At 41.2% G+C, this 25,374-nt stretch overlaps 2 protein-coding genes across 5 annotated transcripts; one reads left to right on the top strand and one right to left on the bottom strand.

The window, feature by feature from the left end:
- Positions 1–2,319: 2,319 nt before the first annotated feature.
- Positions 2,320–6,474, bottom strand: HNRNPH3 (heterogeneous nuclear ribonucleoprotein H3; the record flags this gene model as incomplete). 4 transcript variants are annotated; one of them, XM_079536524.1, is made up of 9 exons in its annotated part: positions 2,320–2,396; positions 2,692–2,778; positions 2,862–2,942; positions 3,172–3,307; positions 4,224–4,339; positions 4,543–4,629; positions 4,997–5,184; positions 5,714–5,852; positions 6,357–6,474. In XM_079536524.1, the coding sequence occupies 9 exons, from the start codon at positions 6,472–6,474 to the stop codon at positions 2,320–2,322; spliced, it is 1,029 nt and encodes a 342-aa protein (XP_079392650.1). The 4 variants fall into 4 exon arrangements, with proteins under 4 accessions (XP_079392650.1, XP_079392651.1, XP_079392652.1 ...); XM_079536525.1 differs by having other exon boundaries at positions 5,015–5,184; XM_079536526.1 differs by having other exon boundaries at positions 5,042–5,184.
- Positions 6,475–8,171: 1,697 nt separating this feature from the next.
- Positions 8,172–25,025, top strand: PBLD (phenazine biosynthesis like protein domain containing; the record flags this gene model as incomplete). The annotated part of the gene is made up of 9 exons (XM_079536104.1): positions 8,172–8,255; positions 10,127–10,226; positions 13,274–13,372; positions 13,769–13,878; positions 14,026–14,055; positions 14,561–14,649; positions 15,776–15,954; positions 18,210–18,272; positions 24,913–25,025. 9 exons carry the CDS (start codon positions 8,172–8,174, stop codon positions 25,023–25,025), a joined length of 867 nt encoding a protein of 288 aa, XP_079392230.1.
- Between the last annotated feature and the right edge of the window lie 349 nt (positions 25,026–25,374).

The following is a 25,374-nucleotide window of genomic DNA, read 5'->3' as shown; positions in this document are numbered from 1 at the left end:
CCAGGTTTCCTTTGGCATCAAACTATGTATCTGGCCCACTTTCAGCAGGTTTTTGGACCACGCTACCATTACTCCATTAATAATGTAATAATTTCGTCTTTCTATAAAATTTTGTTCTGTGACAGATTATCTTGTGATTCTAAATAATATTCCTTGAACCAAGCATATGAAGGTATGCGGTGTACCTAATGTGTACCTCAAAAGAAATTGTAATTGTTCCCACAGCATCAGAGCAACCTTTGGGTAATTTCCTTCTAACTTAACAATATAAGGGCATTAACAAATAGGAAATATGCTTCTCCTTTCTCCCCCCCTCCCCCCACTGATTATACTAGCTGTCTCACCTTCTTGCAAAGGTGGTTAACATACTTGGCCCTCCTTCTCTGACAGCAAAGGAAAATCCATCCGATGGCCAGCATTCATCACACAAGAGATTGCAGGAACCAGTCAGTACTTCTCAGTGGATAACCAACCACTTTAAAAGAACTACACTTTGCAGCAAGTATTTCAGCTTTACATACAACAAATGTGAACTTCAAAAATCATTTTTTTTCTTCTCAGAACACTGCTGAAGTTCCTTAAAAGGGTCCATACTGTACGCTGCTCTCGTTACAGGACGATGTGTAAACAGGGATTGGACAAGCATAAGGCATTCACTCTCCAGAACAGAATTGTTATTCAAGAGTCATTCAGGATGACTTCTGGTAACTTACTTGGTGATGCCAAATAGCTTGAAGTGCAACTACTTTGTTCTCAGGTATGTCAGTCTTAAATCAATAGTAAGTGTTCTTTCTCAGAAAACAGAATGCAAAGTATACTTGAGGAATTATTAGAGCTGTGATACCTATTTAGGTAGCTGATAGAGAAATCTGTCAGATGTAAAGGTATTTTTTCCTGCACCATCACTGCTAGGCTGACTAGCATGGAACCATGCTAGGCATGGAAGCAAGTCATCTTTCCTCCCCTTCCTCTGCCCCATACTTGAGTATTTGGAATATTTCCTACTGCAGATGAGCCCTGCTGCTATTACTTCTGATAACATTGACACAAGCACACTCTCTAGTGAAATAAACTCCATTCTACTATCTCCCAGAGCAAGACATTTATTACATATATAACACAGTACTAGCAAAACAGGTGACAGACTTTCAATACCCAAGATTACATTTGACATTTTAAGGGAGGCGTTGAGGACAAAGCAGTTAATTTGGGAGATCACACTGGCTCAGAAGAATAAATACCTTATTACACATCAGGTATGGTAAGTGTCTTCAAACATTTTTTCTTACACATCTTACATGTCACAAATGCACGAAAACTTTTTTTCAATGTGGTTGGGGTTGTGTCACTTAACAAATATTGGGCTTACAGTTGTTTTCAGAGATGCCTGGCTTCTACCAAACTCATTCATATAATGGTTGCCATGTTTTGAACAAATACAGACAAACCAGCTCTGTGCAGGGAAAAAAAGAAAGCTCAATGGTGTTGAAACACAAGTGTTAGGAAAATTCTAGCTTGCTTCAAATAATTGTCTTCCCAAAGCAGTTTGTGAAGAAAAAAAGCAAAGGTACCTTTCAACTTGCTAGCATTTGACTGTTTTGCTAGTGTTTGATTAGCAACAGCGTTGCAAGTAAAACGTGTGAAATGAGTATCTAAGAGTTCTACAGCAAAGCATGGAAGCAAACAGTTGTAGCCTGGGCGTGTGGATGACAGAACTTGGGAAGTATGCATTTGTGCAATCGCGCCATTTGCAGAGCATTGCTGATACTACAGGGAGAAAAGCCAGATCTATGACTCCTCCACAGCTTGAGCTTAATGCTATGTTGAGAAATTACTACATACAACTTATCAAAAAGATTTAGGAAGGATTGCTACCAAGTAAGCTTACCTACTATCTACCCTTTTCCCCTTAAACAAGAGAATGTATCAAACTCATTTACTACACCAAGAGTACATAGAACTCAGTGTTCATAGGAGTTACAGTACAACCACCTTTATTGAACCATAGTACAACATCTCAAACCAATTGTATTCTTGAATATGTAATACATCCTTAGGAGTAACTAGTATAAAAAGTATCAACATCAGTGGTTTGAATATAAAAATTTATTTAAAGTCAGAGTATGCAACAAATAAAACCTACAGAAAACAGATTTTCCCATCACAAGCTCTTGCTTACCAAATAATATTGTGAAAACACATTCCTTCAGTCATTATAAAGTTCTTAAAATACAAAAGAAATTAAAATTTTGTAAGAAAGTCTAGTAGACCAGAGACTGTTGTTTCTTCCAGGGTATTTTGTAGAAGCAAGGCTATCCTTCAATACATCCCACGCCATCCTCCTCCACCCATATTGCCTTGCCCATAGTATCCTCCACTATTTCCACTGCCACGACCTGCAAACAATTGACACAAGGTCACGTATACATACCTTAAAAAGAGAAAAAAACGTGATGGGTAATAAAAAACTGTTCAGGATCAGCTTAAGATATACTTCAGCACTATTTTTCTAAAAAAATATTCGTTGCAATAGCCAAATTATGAAAAAGTGCCCCAGTGATTTACTATTTAAGCCACCCCCTTTCCTTTCTCCCAGCCCACAAAACCCACCCTTCCACATCACATACACACAGACACAGTAACACAATCACAAAGACAATCATAACACAATCAGAAAGAATATCTACTTACTGTAGCCCCCCAGGCCATCAGGAGTTCCATAACCGCCGCTGTAATTATTACCCATTCCCATTCTACCAACAGAGCCATAACCTTGATCTGAAAAGCAGAAGGTGCACTGTTATAACCTTGCAACTCCATCACGTTTTGCAAAACAAGCTGTATTTGGAAATGATACATACCCATTCCATCTCTGCCATAGCCTCCCATTCCAGAGCCACCTCCAGCAGTTGAATTCAGAAACAGCTCAATGTATCGATGTTCTGTAGGAAATAAAACCTACTCTCAAAAAACACAGTAAAAAAAACAGTTTACCCTGCATACAGTAGTTGGAGAAAAGAATTTGAGATGATCTACTTGTTCTGATCATCAACAAAAAGTCCATCATTAGTACTATATTTAAAGCACTGTAACTTCAGTTTGAATCCTCATACTGATTTACACCCTACTGAAATCAACTCAGTTAAACCCCCAATTGAACACGACACTCACGCATGTGATTTTTATCCTTGGACATAGCAGCTACCGCATCCTCATGTGTTACAAATTCCACATCTGCCTCGCCTGTGGCTCTTCCATCTGCCCCAATATCGATGTGAACTCTTATAGGATTCAATGGTGAGAAGAACTAAGAATAAAAACAAAGAAAAAAAAAATATATCAAATGAATTTAGAATTCAAGCCAGGTATGTCTTCTGGCGCCCCAGTAGTTTGCAAAGCACTGTATTAATTTTCTCTCATCCTGTCACACAAATGTAATTACTTGTCTCTAAGGTATTACTTAGAGGTTTCTGTTATACAAATGGAAGAACTCCAGCTACAGAGCTTGACAAGCTCTCTTTAAAAAGAGATGCAAACAAAAATACTTGTCTACACACCTCTCTTTAAGAAACATGCTCTAATATGATGCCACCCTAGAAAGGGAAGATCATTACTTCGTTTTGAGGAAAAAAAAGCCAAACAAGGTTCTCAAAATAAGGACAATTATGGAACTAAGAAGTAAAAGCTGTCAATTTCTCTTCCTACAGCAGTTATTAGAAAGATACAGTAGGCCATCATTCCTGAAATTCTGTAGAAGTCCTTTAACTGAGCTCTTATGGGTAAATGTGAGCCTTCCACTCTGAAGAAACACAGCACCCTACAGGTTTCCCACCTTGTCTCCCTAAAACAAGGCTCATGGCCACATACAAATGTGAAAACCATAACCACATCTAACTGTCAGTCTTCTACAACATTAATATCTTCAGTTAAGCTTAAACTTTTGAGTCTTATGAAGATACAAATTTCAACATCTGTCTCTTATTTCCGGAAATAAAAAAGTATACAGGGGTTAAATGTAATTTGAGTGGCTTCTTCAGTAAGCTTACCACAGGCATTACCTTTAAAAACCTCACTAAGTATTGTAGAACCTGCGCAAGTAACTTAAGACTTCAGTTACTATGTATTAGAGCTATCACTCACTGGAGAGCCATAATCAAGTTTGGAATAGGGAAGAACACAGAGATTCTTGGTATCAGAAAGCCTGATTTTGCTATTTTACTTACATTTGCAATATCATTCTCTGTTGCTCGAAAAGGCAGTCCTCTCATGTGAACAAAATGACCGCCACCATGGAAACCTGAACCTGCATCTCCAGCTCCATAGCCATGTCCTCCCATGCCTAGGAAAGAAAGATAAGTGAAAAACAACACACACACCCCCTTTCTTTTTTTTTTTTAAATAAATTATAAAAAGAGAAGCACCCCCAACTCAACAAAACAAACACAATCATCTTCCTTTACAAAATAATATGAAGAAAATAAAAACAGAACTATGTATGCCTTGGGAATGTTATGTTTTACTGTTAAAAAAAATATTTTTTACCTCTCCCATCTCTCATTCGGTCATCGTAGCCATCATTTCCATAGCCATAGTTATTATAACCACCATAATCATCAAAGCCACCATATCCTATACAATGGACAGAAGAAAAAGAGCAATTATGTTACTACTGAGAAATCACAAAGTGATACACAAGAGTCAATTTTTCAGTCTCTGGGCACCTGGAAGTGCCATTGTAAAGCATTAAATACTCATTTCTGAACTGACACATCCAACTGAGATATCCAATTCTACTGAAAAAACAGTTTTCTAGTAACATCCATTACTCTTAAATACTAAGCTGCATTTTTTCTTCCCCAAAAAATTACAAGTTAAAAATTCCTTTTGAAGAGGCATGTCAAACCTAACAGGAAGCTACTGCCATTTCTTTATTTCTTGACAAAGACGTCAGAAACATGAAACTGACAACAGAACCTCTATCATTAGATAAACATACCACCGTCATATCCACCACCTCCTCGACGCATTCTGTCATACATACTTCCACGCCCAGCTCCATAATAACCCCCTCTTCCTCCTAATGGTCTATCATATGGTCCAGGCCGTTGTTGTCCCATCATTCTTCTCGGCATGTCAGAGAATCCTCTGATTTCACTCTTACTACTTTTGAAGATTTCAATGTATCTAAATAAGAGAGGATTTTCAAGGTAGAAATAAGAATTCACGTATAAGCTGTCTGAACAGTAGAAAAATAACTAAACGTACAATGTGATAAAAATGACTACAGATACCATAGAACTTAAGTTCCTCCTCAAAACTGTTAAGAATCTTAATTGTATCAAAGTAAAACTTTACAACGGCAAAAAATTACAACATGAAAATTCTAGCTGTAGAAATTAAGTATAAAACATGTCTTTTCAGTATGAGAAACATACTGTTGAAAAACAATGTCTGGCTATGGCAGCACTTATCACAAATTACCCTACATGAAAAACGACTGAAACAACATTCTAAGTTTAGCAATCTACACAGAGTAATACTGTCTCCCCCGCCCCCCAAATCTACCGTATTTCCCCAGTTAATTTAGGATCAGTTATAAAAATTCTTTAAAATACCCCATTCCATATAATAGTCCCCAGCCCCCCAAAAGCATTACTGTCCCACAACCCCCAAAAATAACCATTTAACACCATCCCAAACTCTCCATCCCCACCTGTGCCCTATTCTTTCCTTGTGTTTCCCCAGAGCATTTTCTGCTATCTCCTTTGAAGCAAACTGCACGAAGGCCTCCCCTGTGCTTCTCCCCTGGTAGTCCAGCGTCAATGTTATCCCATTTGGCACGATTTCCAACCCTTTAACCCAAGGACAAATAACCCCATCAAGGGGAACAGTGTTAAAGGCTGAAACATTCCCATCTGTAGAAAATACTTAAAGCATCTAAACAATAACAACGAAAAAAAGCTCTTAAGTTCCCCCATCACCCAACAATACAAGCCAACGATCTTTCATTAAACATTTATGGATTTAGCCATACTTGTTTTTTGTTTTAACTATGTGAACATACACCCACCTAGGTTACATGAAGAAAACAAAGCTACCAATCAAGCAATTTAACCGCTCCAAACGCTAACGTACAGGTTATAATCACAAGACATTCACCACCTTCACTAAATTAAGACACATATTCAACTTTGCTATGTCTACAGTTATTTGAACAGGGCATACACCTTACTCAAGGCAATTTATGTCAAAGCAATCCCCCCTCCACCCCGCTAACGGCCATTACAAGTTATAGGCTTGCAAAGCATCGACTTATCTTTCACACAGTCTTTATGCTTTGACTATACTAGAGATACCTTGGAAAAACTGAACGATCTCTTCCTTGCTACAGCCGAAGGGCAGCCCTCGGAGCCGCACCACCGTGCCATCGTTGGTTGTATCGGTGGGCCCGTTGTGCTTTCCACTCCAGTCCATTTTTGTCTAAATCAAACGCTAACAAAAGGAAAAAACAAAACATTGAGACATAAAAACACAACAAATCGGGTAGGTTTTCATTAACAAAGCGGCGTTTGGCAGCATTATGGATATTTCGTTCCATTCCCTGGATATTTCAATTTCACTCGCTCGTACATGAGCACGTGGACACGGCGGTCCCCGGTAGTGCAGCAGCGCGGGCATCGGCGGCGCGCACCAGCCGCTCGGCGCGCTCCCGGCTCGTAACCTTTTGTCTCTCGCGGCGTGCCGGCAGAGGGGCCGCAACCGCGCAGCGCCGCCTCTCCTTTGTCTGCCATCACGGCCCGGCCGGCAGCGCTCCCGCTCCTTTTCCCCTTCCCGAACCACGGCCGTTAATCCCGAACCAAAGCGGGAGCGCAGCGCGGCCCGTCTCGGACTGGGGGCGGGGAGCTCTCTCCCTCCCTCCCCTCCCACCCCGCGCCGCCGCCATTTACCGCGCCTCCCCGAGCCACCCCCCCACCGCCGACCGCCACCGACGCCGTCCCCGCCAAGCACCCCACCGCCACCTCTCCACTTCGGAACGACTGCCGAGCTCCCTCCTGCCCAACCCCGGCTTCGGGGTGCGGCAAGCGGTACGCCGCCGAGGCTCGTCGGATCGGCGGCCGCGTTCGGCTCCGGCGCTCAAAATGGCGGCCGGTCGGGAGCGAGGCTCCGAGAGCCGCGCCGCACCGCCCCTCCCCCACCCGCGGCGCCACGCCGCCCCCCCACGGGCCGCGCCGCGCACACGGCCGGGCCCCGGGCCGCTTCCGCGCCCATCCTGCGGGCGGCCCGGAGGGGCTCGCAGCGGCCCGGTGCCGCCCTCTCTCCCTTTCTCACCCCGCGCTCACCGGGAGACCTTCGTACGCTCCTCGACGCGTCCCAGTGGGAGCTGCTGCCAGGAAGGAAGCCCCTCGCTTCCGAGCGGCCGGCGACCAGCAGCCTACGCAACCGCCACTGGCAGGATGGCGTCCCGACCGCGCGGCTATCGCGATAGCACCGCCGCACACCTCCGCCCGCCCGGACGACAGCGGAGCATGCGCGCCTCTGCTAACAAGAGCCGGCGAACGGTGCCTCCTCCCTCTTCTCATGAGCGCGGCTGAGCGTCACCAGGCGCACGCGCGCTCCGTTCGCGCGCTGCGCTCTCTTGGCGCCAAGCCGTCCGCCCGGCGGCAGCGCGAGATGCAGCAAATAGCCGCAGCAAACATACTCGCAGCAGATAGATACCCGCACCGGACAGATACCCGTAGCAAACAGCCGCAGCGAGTGCCCCCCAGTCTCCTCACGCAGGCGGTGTCTCACGCGCAGATGCCTGTGGCCCGTGGGGCGCTGCTCGCTCCAGCTCCCGGAGTCGGCTCAGTAAAGGGGATGGGAAAGCCCGGCCGCTCTCTTCCCCTCAGTTTTACGGCCGCGGCAAAGCCGTGCGATGTTAAGATCGGCCTGGGGAACCTCACCAGCTCCCGCCTGCGGAATCGCCTTGGGGCGAGGCGGCGGAAAAGCCCGTTGGGGCACCGAGGAGCGAGGGACGGAGTAGGGAGGTGCGCGCAGGGCCGGCGGCAGGCCGCGGGAGGAGGCTGGGAAGTGACGAGCGGCTCCTCCCGCCGTCGGGGCGCATAAACGAGGCCGCGCTGCGGGCAGGGCGCCGTAGGGAGCAGCGGGCAAAGGCCGGGAGCGCTGCGGCGATGCAGGTCCCCGTTTTCATGGTTGATGCCTTTACAAACCGGCCGTTTTGTGGAAACCCCGCGGCAGTTTGTCTGCTCGAAAATGTAAGTCTGAAAAAGAAACGGACGGATCTTCAATGAGGGGCTGCAGCGGTGGCTGCCGTTGTTGCGAGGTTGCCTGGGGCTGCTGCCTCCAGGCAAGGCGTGCTTGTGCCGCTGCCCCGGGCGGAGCGGCTTAGCCGCTATAACGGGTTCTCCTTTTTCCTTCCCAACGAGGTGGGTTTTTTTTGTTTCCTGTGAAAGAGAGGAGAGACGCGTACAGCCCTGTGACTGAGTCGCCTTGTGTCCCTGTGACAGGCAGGTTTTGCTGCAGGCTGCACGGTGCCTGTGGTGCAGTCATTCTCGTGAAGGTGTGCTGAGCAGATGGTGCTGATTGGTTTACCGCTCCCCAGAACCAGCTGTTAGACCAGATTAGAAACGTACATGTCTTGTCTTATTTGTGTGGTATCACTTGATAGGAATGGGAAGGTAAATGTAGTAGTCTGTTAGTGGTTCGCATTGGCCCTCTGAATCCTGCTCAGCTCTTCCTGAACCCTCACAGATCTCATACGATGGAGCATGCTTACCAAGGCAGCCAAGTTGGCACAGAACATCTTGCTTCAGAGCTGTTTTTGGCTATCTAAAATCTGAACACCCCCCTCTCTGAATGCACTGACCGTAAACTTTTAAACTTATTATGTTAATACGTTCAGAAGGTGACTTATGTGTTGCCTATGGCATGTTGAGGTTTTAACGTTTCCTCTGCAGGCTAGAGGCTTCAGTGTTGTTAAAGATGAAGTTCTAATTAATTTTGTTCTGAACTCCAAGAACATACGGAGCAGCTAGTGCTGCTTCTGTTCTCTGTTCCTTCCCAAGCCTCAGCAGCTGCTTTTTAAGAACTGGAGTACACGAGTGATGATACAAGCCCTTCCCGAGAAGTGCCACATGATGGCAGTATTTCAATAAAATTCTATTATTTTCAGCAAAATGTTGGCTGGTCTTTGTTCTAATTTGGTATTTCTGTAGCAAGTGCTAATTTCCTGGGTTAAAGCAAAGACTGTGAAAGGTCGGGGTGTTGTCTCATCGTGTAGGTTTCACCATGGAAGGATCGATTGGCTATGCCTATCACTAACTGTTCTGCAGCAATAGCAGGGGATCGTTGGTTCAAAGGATTAAGGTTATTAAGGGAAAAAAGTCAAGTTAGCAGGGCAAAGTTCGATCTGACCAAGGTTGAACTTGACCAGGTCCGCTTAGTACATTTTCATTTGTATGTTAGTTCTTTACAGACCAGACCCTTGAACCTGGCTGGTCTGTGTGACCAGGGGGAAAGGAACAAGAGTGAAGTAACAACTTGTACTGTTGCTATACCTCGTGTGCCCTTCTATCATGCAGTGAGCTCCAGCATGTTTCTTCCTTCAGTTTCTTGTTCCAACTTTTACTGACTTAGCACATTGTTCCTGTTGCTCAAGGAGTAATGTTGAGGGTACAGCAGTAAGTGCTGATAAAATGCCTTAGTTACTGTCCTGGCCATTGCGACATTCCCCCTGCTAACGTGGGTTTCTCAGAGTTAAAAAGGAGAGCTGTAGCTATTTTTAGGTTGCTAGCAATGACTTCTTGTTGTGCCTTCAATCAAAATGAAAGATACGTCCTTCTAGAAGGACTGACTTTAGCATTTTGTAACTATCCCCCATGTCATTCAAGGATCTGTGGGCTTACAGACGAGATATGGGTAATGGCCACATACCACAGTGATTGAACTAGTTAGCCTATTTTGTGCTGCAAGGGTTTTTTGTATTTTTTCCCTCAAAATGTTTTGAACTAAAAATGAATCTGCTTCATTATCACAGGAAAATGAGATGACTGAATTGGTTTGAAAGACAGTTTGATTCTGTATTTTTATGAGTTGTCATTAAATGGGTTTGTCATCTCATTGTTAGGACTTGGATGAAAATTTGCACCAAAGAATTGCGACAGAAATGAACCTTTCCGAAACTGCCTTCATCAGAAAACTGCACCCTACGGATGACTTTACCAAAAGTGAGTGGCTTTGTTTGCCCTGCAGTCTCTTAGAAAAAGCAGGAAGAAACTATGGGTGCATTTATAAACAATGATGCTAATGTATAAGATGGCAAAAGCAAAATTGTGGAGTTGTAATGCATCTTTTAATAATATTATTAAGCCTTTTGCACGTGGATTCATTTGTTCAGCTTTTCCAATTCATTTTACAGTACACAAACATTATTCATAAATCTGATCGTTTCTTTTAGTGCCTTTTGCAAAATAAGCAGGTTGTGTGCAGAAGGTCTCCTGAAAATGCTATGCAAAGGTCCTTCTGTTAATACTTCTATTCCTGCTAATTATCTCCTGAGATAATTCTCTTGTACAAGCAGGAGGAGACACAAAGCTTATTCTGTATGCGAAAGATTGCAAAGGCAATCTGGCTTGGCTGTTCAGGAAATCATCACTTACTGGAGATTGCCACAAAGTCTCAGTGATTCTGTAGAGGTGGTACTGGAACAAACAGGTTTCCAAAACGAAGGAACCTGAAATTGTACCTAGAGCCCATCCAGAATCACTTGGTGGATTAGTTTTCAGCCGAATCAGCTTGCTGAACCTGCTCACTTTGCAGCCATGGCTATAGCCTGGCTTTTCATTTTAGGTTAAGGTACTTTATTACAGAATCACAGAATCACAGAATTGTAGGGGTTGGAAGGGACCTCCAGAGATCATCGAGTCCAACCCCCCTGCCAAAGCAGGTTCCCTACAGCAGGTCGCACAGGTAGGCATCCAGGCAGGTCTTGAACATCTCCAGAGAAGGAGACTCCACCACCTCCCTGGGCAGCCTGTTCCAGTGCTCCGTCACCTCACTGTAAAGAAGTTCTTGCGCACATTTGTGCATAGGAACTTCCTATGCTGCAGTTTCCGGCCGTTTCCCCTTGTCCTGTCTCCATTCACCACTGAAAACAGTCCGGCCTCGCCATTCTGCCCCCCACACCTTAGATATTTATAGACCTGGATCAGGTCCCCTCTCAGTCTTCTTTTCTCAAGGCTGAACAGCCCCAGTTCACTCAGCCTTTCCTCATAGGAGAGATGCTCCAGGCCCTTCACCATCTCTGTGGCCCTCCGCTGGACTCTTTCTAAGAGATCCCTGTCTTTTTTGTACTGGGGAGCCCAGAACTGGACGCAGTACTGCAGATGAGGCCTCACCAGGGCAGAGTAGAGGGGGAGGATCACCTCCCTCGACCTGCTGGCCACGCTCTTTCTAATGCACCCCAGGATGCCATTGGCCTTTTTGGCCACAAGGGCACACTGCTGGCTCATGGCCAACCTGTCGACCACCAGGACACCCAGGTCCCTGTCTGCAGAGCTCCCCTCCAGCAGGTCATCCCCCAACCTGTACTGGTGCATGCAATTATTCCTCCCCAGATGCAAGACTCTACACTTGCTTTTGTTAAACCTCATCCGGTTTTTTTCTGCCCAGCTCTCCAGCCTATTCAGGTCTTGCTGAATGGCAACACAGCCTTCAGGCATGTCAGCCAATCCTCCCAACTTCATATCATCAGCAAACTTGCTGAGGGTGGCCATTATCCCCTCATCAAGGTCATCGATGAAGATGTTGAACAAGACCGGACCCAGCACAGACCCCTGAGGAACACCGCTGGTTACAGGCCTCCAACTGGACTCTGCACCACCAACAACGACCCTCTGCGCTCTGCCAGTCAGCCAGTTCTCAACCCACCTCACTGTCCACTCATCTATCCCACACTTCCTCAGCTTTGTTATAAGGATGTCGTGGGGACAGTATCAAATGCCTTGCTGAAATCAAGGTAGACTACATCCACTGCTCTCCCCCTATCCACCCAGCCAGAGACAACATCGTAGAAGGCTACCAGGTTGGTCAAGCACGACCTCCCCCTTGTGAACCTGTGCTGACTACTCCTGATAGCCTCCTCTTCTTCCAGTTGTCTGGAGATGACATCCAGTACAAGATGTTTCATCACCTTTCCAGGGACAGAGGTGAGGCTGACTGGCCTATAATTGCCTGGGTCTTCCTTCTTGCCTTTTTTGAAGACCGGGGTGACGTTGGCTATCTTCCAGTCTTCAGGCACCTTCCCCGTCCTCCAAGACTTCTCACAGATGACAGAAAGCGGTTCAGCAGTCACCTCTGCCAGCTCCCTCAGCACCCGTGGATGAATCCCATCGGGTCCCATGGATTTGTGAACATTGGTGTTGCCTAGGCGCTCCCGGACCACCTCTTCCCTGACTGAAGGGAGGTCTTCCATTCCCCAGATCCTCTCACTCACCTCCAGGGTCTCAGATTCCCGAGGGGGAGCTTTTTCACTGAAAACGGAAGCAAAGAAGGCATTCAGTATCTCCGTCTTCTCAGCATCCCCCATTACCAGAACACTCCAGTCACTTAGCAGGGAGCCACATTCTCCCTAGTCTTCCTTTTACTGTTAATGTACTTGAAAAAACCTTTTTTATTATCCTTTATCCCCTTTGCCAGATTTAATTCCAGGCGGGCTTTAGCCTTCCTTGTCGCATCCCTGCAGACCCTGACAACATTCCTGTATTCTTCCCAAGTAGTCATTTATTAGCATACTTGCTCTTAGATTTTGTTTTTTAAACAACTGATAGCAATAGGATTTTTAGTAAAATGAAGGCTTACCATACTTTAGTCTTTCGTGAGTACCAACTGGTGGCTTAAGCAAAATAATTAATGACTGACTTAGCTGCGGTGCAGATTCCAGTACGCCAGCAAAACCCTTGGCACGCCTTGTTTCACTTAGGGGGATAAAGGTTTGTTTTTGCACTTCTAAGCAGAGCGATTTCTCTGCCGAGTTGACTCTTTGATCTTGCAACAAAGTAGATTTCCTCTATTAGGAGTAGACCGCAGTTGTAGAGGAGTCTCGAGAGCAGTAGGTATTCCAAAAATCATTCAAAGGCAGTTGTAGGAGCCTTTGAGACCAAGACTGATTATCACATGCGTTTCGATTGACTGAAATGCCATTAATCCTTAGAAACTGTAGGAATAAATTGAAAAGAAAAGACAATTCCACTTAAGAACAAACTTTATTTTTAAGGTTCCCGCTTTGGACTCCGATGGTTCACCCCAGCCAATGAAGTTCCTCTCTGTGGTCATGCTACACTTGCCTCAGCTGCTGTTTTATTTCACATAAAAAGTAGGCTTACAAGCTATTTGTTATTATAGTAGATGTTATAAAAATTGTTTCTAATTAAGAAAATCTCTCTTTGTACAATTAAGTCTTCAGAACATTTAGAGAACAAGTGTGGAGATACCTTAGGTATTTTCTTTTACCAAGTGCTGTCAGGCTGCAGTCTGATGTCTACACTTGTTCTGATGCCCCACTATCTCTCTTCCTAAGGAACAATGCTGAATATGCAAATGTCATCTGGGAATTTTGCCTTGCAGTACAAGTTTACTGAACTTATTGGATTTTTAGCTGCATAACTTTTTTGAACATACTGGGCTACTTTATGAGCTATAATAATTTATTTCAAGCTCTTATGTTTGATACATACTGATATGTTTGATAATGTTCTTTCTCTCTCTCTAGAAAACCCAAACTCAGTTCTTACTTTTGTGACTCTGAGTGGGGAATTGAAAACAAGACAAGAGAAAGACCATATTGTGCTGGACTTACCGCTTTACTCAACCTACCCACAGGTGAGGCAGGGTTTTGTTCATAAAAGATTTCAAGGAAAGCATCTATTTGCTTGTATGTGTGTTTGGATACATATCTACCTATTTTTACTTGGGTAGATAGATACATGTAAGTACTCTATGATCTACAGTTTTCTTTTTTTCCTTTAGGAACTTCGGGAAGTAGAAGAATTAATAAAGGTAAATATAATGAGAGATGTTCTCTTAGAAATGCATTTAAATGAGCTATAATTGTATATTAGAATGGCTGGAAAGTGGTAAATTCACTTTGTTCGAGGCACTGTGCACGGAGGCTGACAAAACTGAAAACTCTGAATCCTGTAGTTCAGGAGGTGGAATTCTTCAATATGCTGTAGCTAAACTTTGCCTTCTGCTGGCTAGAATGTCACATTTCATGGGCACTTTCGGCCTGCTGCATGCTTGTGAGGGCAACCTAGTGTCCTTGCCCTGTTCTTAGTCCCTGGATTTCTTTCCAGGTTAACATACACAGAGCTCTTAGCACCTATCGTATCCATTCATGCACACAGTGCATTTGCTTTTCTTGCTTGTATGTACTGTAAAGTTGCATGAAGGATGTTGCATAAGCCCTATTCTAGCAGGGATTTTGTTATTGTAGGAAAATTGTAAGTAAATATTTTATTTTCTAGTGACAGTGTTTCTTTTTGTTTCTTTTTTTTTGTACCAGACTGCCACTGGTGACATGATTGTTCAAGATCTCCGTTATTCTCCTGACACAAAGAAACTCCTGGTCCGTCTCAGCGATGCTTATGAAAGGTATCTGGTACTTTTTTGGAGCAAGTGCGCAGAAATTGATTCTTTTTTTTTAACCACTGTTCTTTACACACATGGCTCACTTAGCTATTTCTGGAACAGGTGGAGATTGAAAACACAAATTCAAACTCCCACGTTAAATAATTCTTTAATCTTCCCTGTGAGCTTACGGAATCGGCAATGCTAAACAAGATTAGTCGGAAAACTGTCTTCAAGAAAGGGAGGCTTAGGAAACAGTTTTGGTGGTGGTGTCTTTTTGCCAATCTCCTGAGTCAAAAGTGGAACAGAAAACTGGGGGTCTTTGGTTCTCAGCTGAGGAAGTATTAGTTGCATAGCTGTACAGGTGCACTTAGTGAGACAGGACGTGCAGACAGAATGCTGTGGGTTCCTATGCCCCTATGGCTGACTAATCTGCTTACACATACTTTACAGCATCATAAGTAGCTTTACAGAGGAAATTCCAATTCAAGTCATTTCACAGCATTATTTAATCTCGGAGACCTGAATTTCATTGTTATACTTAACAATTTGTATACATGTTGTCCAGACCTGAATTCTTTAATTAGATTGCAATTGAAGTTTGGCCTAACTACTGGCTATAGAATGAACTAGTGGGCAAATAAGAAATATTCTTAGCAGAGTACTCAATATTTTTACTCTTCCAAAATTTCATTTTTTAGGGAAATATCTGCAACTTACAGAATTGTAGAGTGTTTTAGAATTCTCTGATCTGAGTAATATAAGCTGCTTGCTCATTCAGAAAGTAGGTGGAATGCTTATTTTTTGCATTCTGTAGTGATGAAATATTTTTTTCAGTAATGAAAAGATTGACATGAAAGTATACATTTTTGGAGGTTATATTCTTGGGCACTCTGTTTTCATAAGTAGGTAAGAAATGCATGGTTTGATCTTTTTTCCTCTGCTTGCTAGGAGTGTAGTATGCGTTCTGGGCGGTCATATAAAATGATGTTGAGAGGACAATGCTAGGGATCTTTCTACTCCAGCACTTTACTGTGGCTGTTCAGAGAGTGCAGGGATGACAATCTTAAGGTTTTTTGATGCTTTTCAAAACTTAAACTCGTGTTAAATGAAGAATATGGAATATTCAAATTCTGTAATTAAATTCAAGGTCTGTGCTGGAAGAACTACAAGTGGGTGCACAACGTTTTCTGTCAGCTGAAAAAACTGGGAAAGTGAAAGGACTCATACTCACTCTGAAAGGAAAGCCCAATGGAAAAGACAAAGGCCATGATTTTTACTCCAGATATTTTGCACCTTGGTACGGCGTGCTGGAAGACCCTGTTACAGGTGTGTGAGCACATGCATGGGAAATGGCTTAGTCTTGTTTCACTTTAAAGATGTTTATTGAACTTGATTCATGTGCCTTTATACTTCAAAGTATCTCTTCTAATGAAGTACTGTTTTCTGTGGACAGCAGGAAAACTTTCGTTATTGATTCCAAACTCGTTTAGAAAAATTCAGCTTCCTGCTGTCATCAGGCCAGATATTCCTGCCTCTTCTTTCATTAGTTTTTCCTGACATATTACAATTAGATGTCAACGGTTTATGGGCTGGTTCAGCCCGGTTCTGTGATGAGCGGGGCGGAGGGATCCGCAGATCTGTGCCTCCGGAAAAAAAGGAAACGGGACCCCAAAATAATTAAAAACAGCAGCACCGATCTGAGGAGAAACAAACTAATTTACTAACTATAGTATCGGAATGCAAGATTACACACTATAATACAATATAATCAGAATTGAAGCTAATAAATCAAATATAATGAGAGAGAGAATGTCCGAAAGCTGGATAGGCCTCACCACAACGCTGAGGTGAGATGCGCAGTTCAGTTGAGCAGCAGGCAGACGGGAGCAGCGCCCACCACGAAGGGCAGGCGAAAAAAAGCACATCAGGTGACCTTGCCAGGAGTTAAACCTCCTCTCCCTGACCGCAAGGTCCCCTGGGGAATGTAGTTCTTCTCTTCTGGGCAGGTACTCAGGACTTGAGCATTGACAGTTAAAGTCCCAGTGCCCCGCATGATGTTATGATGTGGAATACCAAAAACCAAAAATCACAAAACCATGGCAATTAGAGAAAAGCAAAAGACTACTGTGCAATTCAGCAAGTACTATAGAAGAAGTTCACATACACTTCTGTCATTGTTTTGTATTTGTGGTGCTTCAGCTGAGATCTCCTCTAGTTTAAGGACTCTTTATTGTGGATGTTCTCAGCCCTATGAGTAATATAAACTTAGCTAGTTATACTTTTAGAGGCAGAACTTCTAGTTTCTTTTATGTTCTGTGATGTTTGCTGCAGAATAAAGTAATGTTATTTGCTTAGGCATAAAGTGATCACAGATTAATAATTAGTCCGCTGAGAACTTGATCAGAAAGTTTCATTACATATTTTGCTGAATAGAAAGCTTCTTTATTGGAGTGGTGGTGGTTATAGTACACTTCTAGCAGAAGGTTTTATAAGGAAATATAAGCCACATGTTTCAGGTTTTTTTTGGTTTTTTTGTTTTTTAACTTCCAGTCCTACTTTTCTGTTACAGCCAGGAGGCAGAGTGGTAGATGTATCTGATCCCAGAGCTTGTTTATTATTGTTATATAGGAAAAGCTAGATGTTTGCTGAACCTTTGAGATTCTAGATTCCTTATAGCTCATAGTTGCTTGTCTTGCATCTGTAAGTTCTTTTATAGAAACAACCTCTTCACTGTATAGCTGATTTATACTTTTAACAGTGTTATGACTTTGTATTATCTTTCTTTTGCAATAATTCCTTAACCATTATATATCCTGGTGTCCCTGAGCCCTGATAATGACACTAGCTTCACATCTGGGTTTCCTGCAGAATGTCTTTGCTCATAGCAGCTGATTTGCACTGACACAACATGAATCTGAGAAGTCATTCTGGGGTTTTATGCTCACTGGGATACAGTAACTTGGTTTTCCAGAGGCTGTAGCAAGATCTTAAAAGATCTTGAGCTACGTCCTGATACTTAACAGTGATTCAAGACTGGGGGAAAAAAGAACAAACAGAGTTTTGTTTGTGAAAACTGTTAAGGGAGGGAGTTTTTTCTTTTTCCATAGTGTCTTCTATCCACCTGTTCCTAGTCTTAAAAAATATCCAAAAATCATTTCAGTTTTTTTTCTTGTGGTTTTTGCTATTTGTTCGAATCGAATAACATACTGCCTAGATAAATGATGTTATTGAATTTTAATGTTTTGAGATTCAGTTCTTAAGAAAGCTCATTTGTTTACCAGAAGTCAGTACTTTGGCTCAAATGTTATAACTTATACTACCTGTTATTTCTGAGGCTAATTACAAAGCCCTTAGGCAAAATTTCCATTGAAGTTGGAAGATGAGGAAGTAATACTGCTTGATTGTAAACAAATGAAATGCAGAAGCCTTAAGTTCTGTTTGCTTTGCAAAATCGTAGGCATTTTTACTCTTAAGTACAGACATGGGACATTCAATCTGTGTATGACATTTGCATTTTGAATGTAATTGCTCTATAAAATAGTGATTCTAATTCTGTGCTTTTCATTCCAATTTCTTTTAAGGATCTGCCCATGCTGTTCTAAGCAGCTACTGGTCAGAGCAGCTGGGAAAGAAAGAAATGCTTGGTAAGAGGAACTGTTTTCTTGCAAAGCTGTTCATCTATTTAAAAAAAACAAAAACAAAAAAAACTACAATCCAAAATATTGTAATAACTCCTTATCTGTTTCTCAACTTCAATAGTAAAATTTTTTTCTGAGAGGTAATCCTTACGAAACTGCTTTCTTTCCTACCTCCCAATGTGACACATTAAGTCTGTAGGGAATCTGAAGTGTGTGGATCATAACTCTGTGGTTGGTTTTTGATCTCAACTTTTGTATTTTTACTGTCATGAACTTTCACCGTGACTGAAGCATGGTGAACTTTAGTTGATGTTCACTGTGTGTTTTGACTGAATTGTACTTTGCTTCTTGCTCCTTAGGGCTTGCTTTTTCTTATTGGGAAGAGGTATCAGTCACTATTCTCATTCACAATCTGTATACGTCTCAGTACAATGTAGAAGCATGGAATCATACAATTTCCTGTGTTGGATGGGACCCATAGGGATCACTGAGTTTTCCTTTCCGTTCATGTATATGTTGAGATGAAAAAAATGGTTCTATCTGAATTAGGGATTTTTAAAGGGAAATTAGTTACTCGAGATTAATTCCTTCAATGAGTTCTTTAGGAAACTCATGATTTAAAGTGGCTCGTATTTTTATAGCTAGATAAGAGGAGACGTGCATTCACATTGTACTTAAAGGACATGCTTTATGGTACAGTTTTTTCTTCTGTCCTAAGATCAGTTTTCTCATATGATGATGTTTTACATGGTAGCAGGAAAGGACAGAACAAAAAGCAATCAATTTAAATGTATCTAATATTAAATATTTAAATGGAGACAAGGTGCATAGGCACTGGCAACTTCATTTGCTTGTAATGAGTATGATTTGCAGTTCTACTCTTGGGATGACCGGATCTTAAGTGAAAGAGCAGATTTATTATTGATAATTGTTTTGTCTTTGGAAAAGTTAGGCTTAGTGGATCACGTATTTACTGCTAAGCAAATAATGAAGACCGTGATGGGGGAAGAAAACCTGGGAGAAACAGTTAGACTTGACAAGGCTAGATAGAGAGACATTGAGTGCTTCTTCACTTCTCATGTTTCTGTTGCTTTGCTAGAAAGTGGAAGAACAGAAGCAGTGTGAAATACCCTCCTAACCCTCTGGTTCCATTGCAGGGTGGTGATGTTGGTGTTGGAAATACTGTTCTTTTATGCGCTTGTTCTCGAAGACATGATTCTTGTCACTTAGTCTAAAACAAAGGTTGGATCCTTAATCTAATAGAATTCCTTGTTCCCTAAAGGAAACATCTTTCAAAACAAACAGCTACCTTGAATATAAGCTTTCCTATATTTAGCCCAATGAATCTGAGACCAAACTTTCCTTGACACTGATAAGCTCTTTAAAGGATCTGCTAGACCTCCATAGCTTGATGTGGTAATCCACAGTGACTGAGACTTTTCCATCACGAGTTGAAGGAAAAGTTTTGCAATCTGTTCTGAAGATCTTTTGCTTGCATTTGTATCATACAGATCCGTTATGATTTCCATGAAGCTGGGGGGGGGGTGGGGGAGGGGGGAGGGGGGAGGGAAACACCATACTTTTTGAAAAGAAGAGGTGAAACTGTCTTTGTCATTGTATCCAGATGGACTGGCTGTTTGTCTTGAGATTATAGAATCATAGAATGGCTTGGGTTGGAAGAGACCCAAGGGCTCATCAGGTTCCAACCTCCTGCCATAGGCAGGGCCACCAACCTCCAGACCTGATAGTAGAGCAGGTTGCCCAAGGCCCCATCCACCCAGGTCTTGAGCACCTCCAGATGGTAGTGTGGAGATCAGAAACTTTCATCCCACTTGTAGACAGTGTTTCATTAAATAATCAGGCAGAAATTCTGTCTGCATTTTTAGGTGGCATTTTTTACTTTAATGTTTTCATGTATTTTATGTGTACCATGTTTTATCTCTTTTGAGAAACTGTCTTAAGCTGCAAAGGCAACTGATACAGTAACCATCTCCTCTAATATTTATATTATTTATTTTTTATTAAAACAAAAAAAAAGTCCCATATTGCCACAAGGTAGGATTTTTTCATTTTTTGTGCAAATATACCTATCACAGTCTAAAGGGCTACCTGACAAGTAGGTGGATGGAGATCACAACAGTGGGTTTGTAGAATTTTATTACATACAAGGACGCATTAGTTTTATTTCCTGTATTTTTCTACTTGAGTACAAATCACCTCCGAAGATTCTACCTATGATTAGTAATGCAACTGTATATCAACCTACTGTGATTTCTTAACAAGAAAGAAAGTGCATGCATTTTGTGTATATGTGTATATATATATATAGAAGATGAATATAGCAGCAGCAAATAACGTAGCAGCAAATACATACTGAGGTATTGCAGGTTATTAAAAATATCTCACTAGTAAAATAACAATAATGCTTACAATTAATTGCCTACATGTGCACATATATTTAAAATGTTACTGGTAGTGAGTGCTATCAAACCATTCCCAGAAGTGGGTATCAAATAGACCTCAGAAGGGTCTAATTAAGAAGAGTTTGCCCCCCGCAAGTAGGATCATATAAATAATAGACAGTCTCACTTCGAAGGTGATCACCTTTTTGTCATGGGCTTTTGGGGTCATTCCCAGCAAAGATTTGGTTTGTTTAGGAAATTCTCTAGGAAAAGGAAAAGTTTGTGCAACACAGGAACTACTCAAAGAGGCTCTGTTTTGCTTAGAAAATAAGAGATTTTAATATGACAGACACATGAGCGTACAGTTTAGGGTGTACAGCGCTGCTTGTTTTTTTCAGCTGAGACAGCCAGAATAGCTTCCTATCCTCTCTGACATTTTGCTTTCTCCCCGCTTTTTTTTCTTTTGGCTAAAGTGGCAAATACCAGTTGCTGATTCCTACTGTCCCAGGTTGTTGTCCCGTTTCTCCTGACAATAATTTGCAATTACAGATCCTTATTTTTCCGTTATGGATGACTTTTCCAGCATGTCCACAGTTCTGAGGCATTCAGCCTCGGAAAAGCCAGCTGTGCCTTTCTAGGGGTGCTCCTGACTCACAAGCCTTGTTCTCAGGCTAGCTGTCATGGGCTATTTTTCCCATAATAGACAAATATCTTTTATGACTGCTGCCATCAGTGCCTTGTTTTTTGTTTTTTGTTTTTTTTTTTTTAATATGTGTGGTAGAAATGATACAAAACAGACTTAAAGGGGACAAATTCATATGGCCTCTTATCAACCTGTGGTTTTTTGATATGTTCAGAAAAATCTTTTCCTTCCATGTGCATGGAAGGTTATCAGGTATTACTGGAGTGAATTCCACTTGTGATGTGGCTATTTAGAGAAGGTGGCAGTCAATGTATCATTGAAGGTTAATGAGTTAAAGCATCTCTTGACTACTTAGAAACTTCTGCAGTGTCTCTGCAGTATCTTTTATTGCAAGAATAAAGGTTTTCTTCCATTTAAAATTGAAAGTCTTTTAGTTCCAAAATAGATGAGATATGAAATTGTATACAAAAAAAAAAATAGGAACATTATATTTGTTATCAGCTCTTTCTGGGTATTGTGACCTCTAGGAGGAGGTCAGCTACATCTCTGCTGAAGTATCAGACATAATATCCTGTGTCTGGGTTCTCTTCCTATCTTTATTAAACCAAACTGTCAAACAACAAACTCTCAATAACTACAAAGAGAATTTTCCAGTCTTTTTACAAGGTGAGATACTTTACTCATTTTTCCTGGAGATATATATTTAAGATGTGTCAAATGGGAGTTTGCTATCAGTCTTTATCCTTTTCTTCATTTGAGGAATTCCTGAAATAGTATGGAATATGTTTTTAATAAAGATAATTTATAATATCAGGTATTTTAGACTTTCATAATTGCCAGTGAATGTAGTATTTACACTATTTAGCAGTTGTATCTGTATACAGTTTTTTTGTGTATCTTTTATGTCATTTTGTGTATCTTTATGTCATTTATAAACATGCATAAGAAATTTAATACACCCAAACGTATTGTGAAAGATTTTCCAAATTTATTTAAAGAGAAGAGTTTTAATTCAGGGCAATTTTTAATGCTTGGTAAAGCTGGGGGGATCTTTCTGGACCTCTTTAATCCGGTTAACTAAATTAATGTGTGAAAATAATTGCTTTTGTTGTTGCCTTTAACTTCTGTGATTGCTTCTGGGGTTTATGAGGAGTGGGAGGAAGCAGATCTTACTTTAACTGTAAGATCACCTTCTCAAAACATTTGCCAGAATTTCTTTCAACTTAAGATCCTGTCTCTTAACTTTTTAGTCTCTTCTGTTTTTTTGAGAAGAAATTGCTTCATGAGATAGAATAAATCTACATTTGTTAGGTTTTTGCTCATTCAAAGATTCATGAAGTAGAGAGTTTTGCACAGTTATAATCACAGTTTTTAAATGATGAGATTAACTGGAAAGACAGACCAATAGAATTCACTGCTTTTTTTTTTTTTGTATGTGTTCTTTTTCACTGGGCCGCGTCAGATTTATGCACAAGTGTAGCATTTCTGCCAAAGGAGAGGTGTTTCACTCCATCAATCAGAAGATTTGTTGACCTTATTTTTTGGAATATAAGTCTCAGAGGTCTTAATTTTATTAAGTGATATTGAGTAAAGCCTAAGTACAAGGACTTTTTCCTCAATCCTTTTGTAGGCATTAGAGATTTGGTCAAAACAATGATGATTTCTAAAACCAGGTATTTTTTCAAGAATAGCACTTGTTCCTGATTTGTCATTATCATGACATCACAAATAAAATCCAGTAGTTCTCAAATTCTGTAATCAATGCTCATGTAAATGGGCCTTGTCTAATAAGAGGCTCCTCAAAACAATGGGTTGATGTTGGTGTGAGGTCACTGGCCCCCTTCTGAATGCTACATTACACGTGAGTGTGCTGAAGTTTTTTGTACATACTATTGAACTTTCCTCTATCTGAGGGTAATCACAAAGGAATTTAGGGCACTGAATTGAATTACTGTAGATAATTTTTACAGATCATAACATACTGAAATAGCTGCATGATCCAAAACGCATCAGAGATGCTTGAATCTCTCTGAAGACATTGCTATTAAATGAAATCATCTGATTAATGAAATATTCCGTGCAGGTCTGCTTTCTTTCAGTCACAGTGTGGAATATCAGTGTTTCTATGTGAGAGAAGGAGAAGATGATCAAGTATTATTTACATATAGTCTTGAGCAAGACCTTTGTGGCTTTTTTCCTCTTATATTTTGCAGGGTTTTTTTTAAATAAAACAAAATAGAGCAAAATCAAATTAGTAAGTCTGCCATGAAAGAGACAGCGCTGGTTCCACATTTAAAGAAGGAAAAACAAAATCTAACCAACCTCTAAGATCAGAAATAATTTAGCTCTTTTCTTTAGATCTGCTATCTCAAAGAAGTGGGAAAATTCAGCTGTGTATCTATACTTGGCAATAGTAGTTCACCAAATTTAGTGTGGCATGGACCATTAACAGCCCAAAATATTATATTTGAAAGCATTTGTTCGTACATACATACTGCTCTTGTTAAAATCAATAGCTGGTAATTCATTAAAGAGAAAAGACCAGGAAGCATCCATAGCAGTCATATAGCTCCTATCTGCACTGTTTTGGGACCCTTTGCTTAGTCTAAGAATCTGATATCCTTGCATAAATAAGAGCTTTCTTGTCAACCGTGGCTAAGAAATGATCTGACAGTGTACAGCGTATGTACCATCTGTTAGAGATCTCGTACACTGCCAGGATCCAAATACAATCTCTACCCAGTTATAAATTAGGATATCATGAGGATATCGTGTTCCTTTTAGCTTTGAACAACTCTTGCAGCTGGAATTTCATTAGGTAGAGAGACTAAACATCAGTGAATTGTCATCCATTTGCAGCCTTTTACAAAAGCAAAACATTATGAAGCTCTAACCTTTGCTAGATGCCATCCTAACCAGGCTGCTCTCTGACCAAGTAGTTCTGCAACTAACATTGGACTGACTGAAACAAGACTGCAGAGTCAGCATGCCAAGCATTATCTTCTCAACTGAGTATGACTAAAAACAGTTTCATTTAAAAAATTAGATTTATGATTATTTATCAGCGGAAAGCTTTTATCATTAAACTTTATCCAAGTGTATTAAATGATGTATTCAGGATTATGTGAAGTTATAAATTTGTTCCTGTCTGTGTAAGACTTTTGTCTCAGTTTGTGACAGCTGAAGCAGCATCTATATTTCTTTGCAGACTTTTTCTGCTTTTACTTCAGTTTTACTTACTCATTAACCAAATGTGTTCTTAGAAGCTTGTGTCTAGTTCTAGTTCACTACCCGTGAAGTGATTCTTTCTTCTTAAGCAGATAATAATATTATTCCTTCCTGGCTAGGGAAATGGTCTATCTCATGAGTGGGTACATTAAGACATTTTTAGATGTGCAGAGAAGACTCAGTTCATTACAACAGAGTAAACCAGCATCCTTCATTACTTGCTATTACATACCACTTCGTTCAGACTCTTATATCAAATTCTAGTCTGAGATACAGAGGCCGTGTTAGCCTGAATTTTCATGCATTTTATAAAAATTGATTTGTAATACTAAAGTTTTAACTCCGGATTCATGTTATTCTTGTTTCCATTCAGCTTTTCAATGTTCTCGACGTGGAGGAGAGTTGAAGATTTCACTTCATGATAATGGAAGAGTTGAAATTGCAGGGCAATTTGCTATTGTATTGAAAGGAAACTTGACTTTATGAAGAAACTGACACTAACAGTATCATGTATCACACCTTTATATTACTCATATTGTGTTGATTATATCTTAGTTTTAGGCAGAGCACTACCACTGTCCTCTAAAATCTTTGATTACTTATTGTCCATTTTTAAAAATTGCTTGAAAACGTTCACTTTTAATCTTGAAGATCCCTGGTATCGTTTCCTTCACTTTCATGTCAGGATTTCATCTGTAAACTGATCTCAGAAATTGTCCAAGGACATCCCTCTTATTTTTCTGCTCTTAAATAATTCTTTTTTTCTTTTTTTCCTTTTTTCCCAGTTTCCACATTAAAAGTCACTTGACCTTCTGGATTGATTTATAAACTTCTT

Source organism: Tetrao urogallus, assembly GCF_951394365.1.
Source record: "Tetrao urogallus genome assembly, chromosome: 5".
NCBI classification, from domain to species: domain Eukaryota; kingdom Metazoa; phylum Chordata; class Aves; order Galliformes; family Phasianidae; genus Tetrao; species Tetrao urogallus.
Note: the sequence above shows the minus strand (reverse complement) of the source record. Positions and strands in the feature narration are given on the sequence as shown.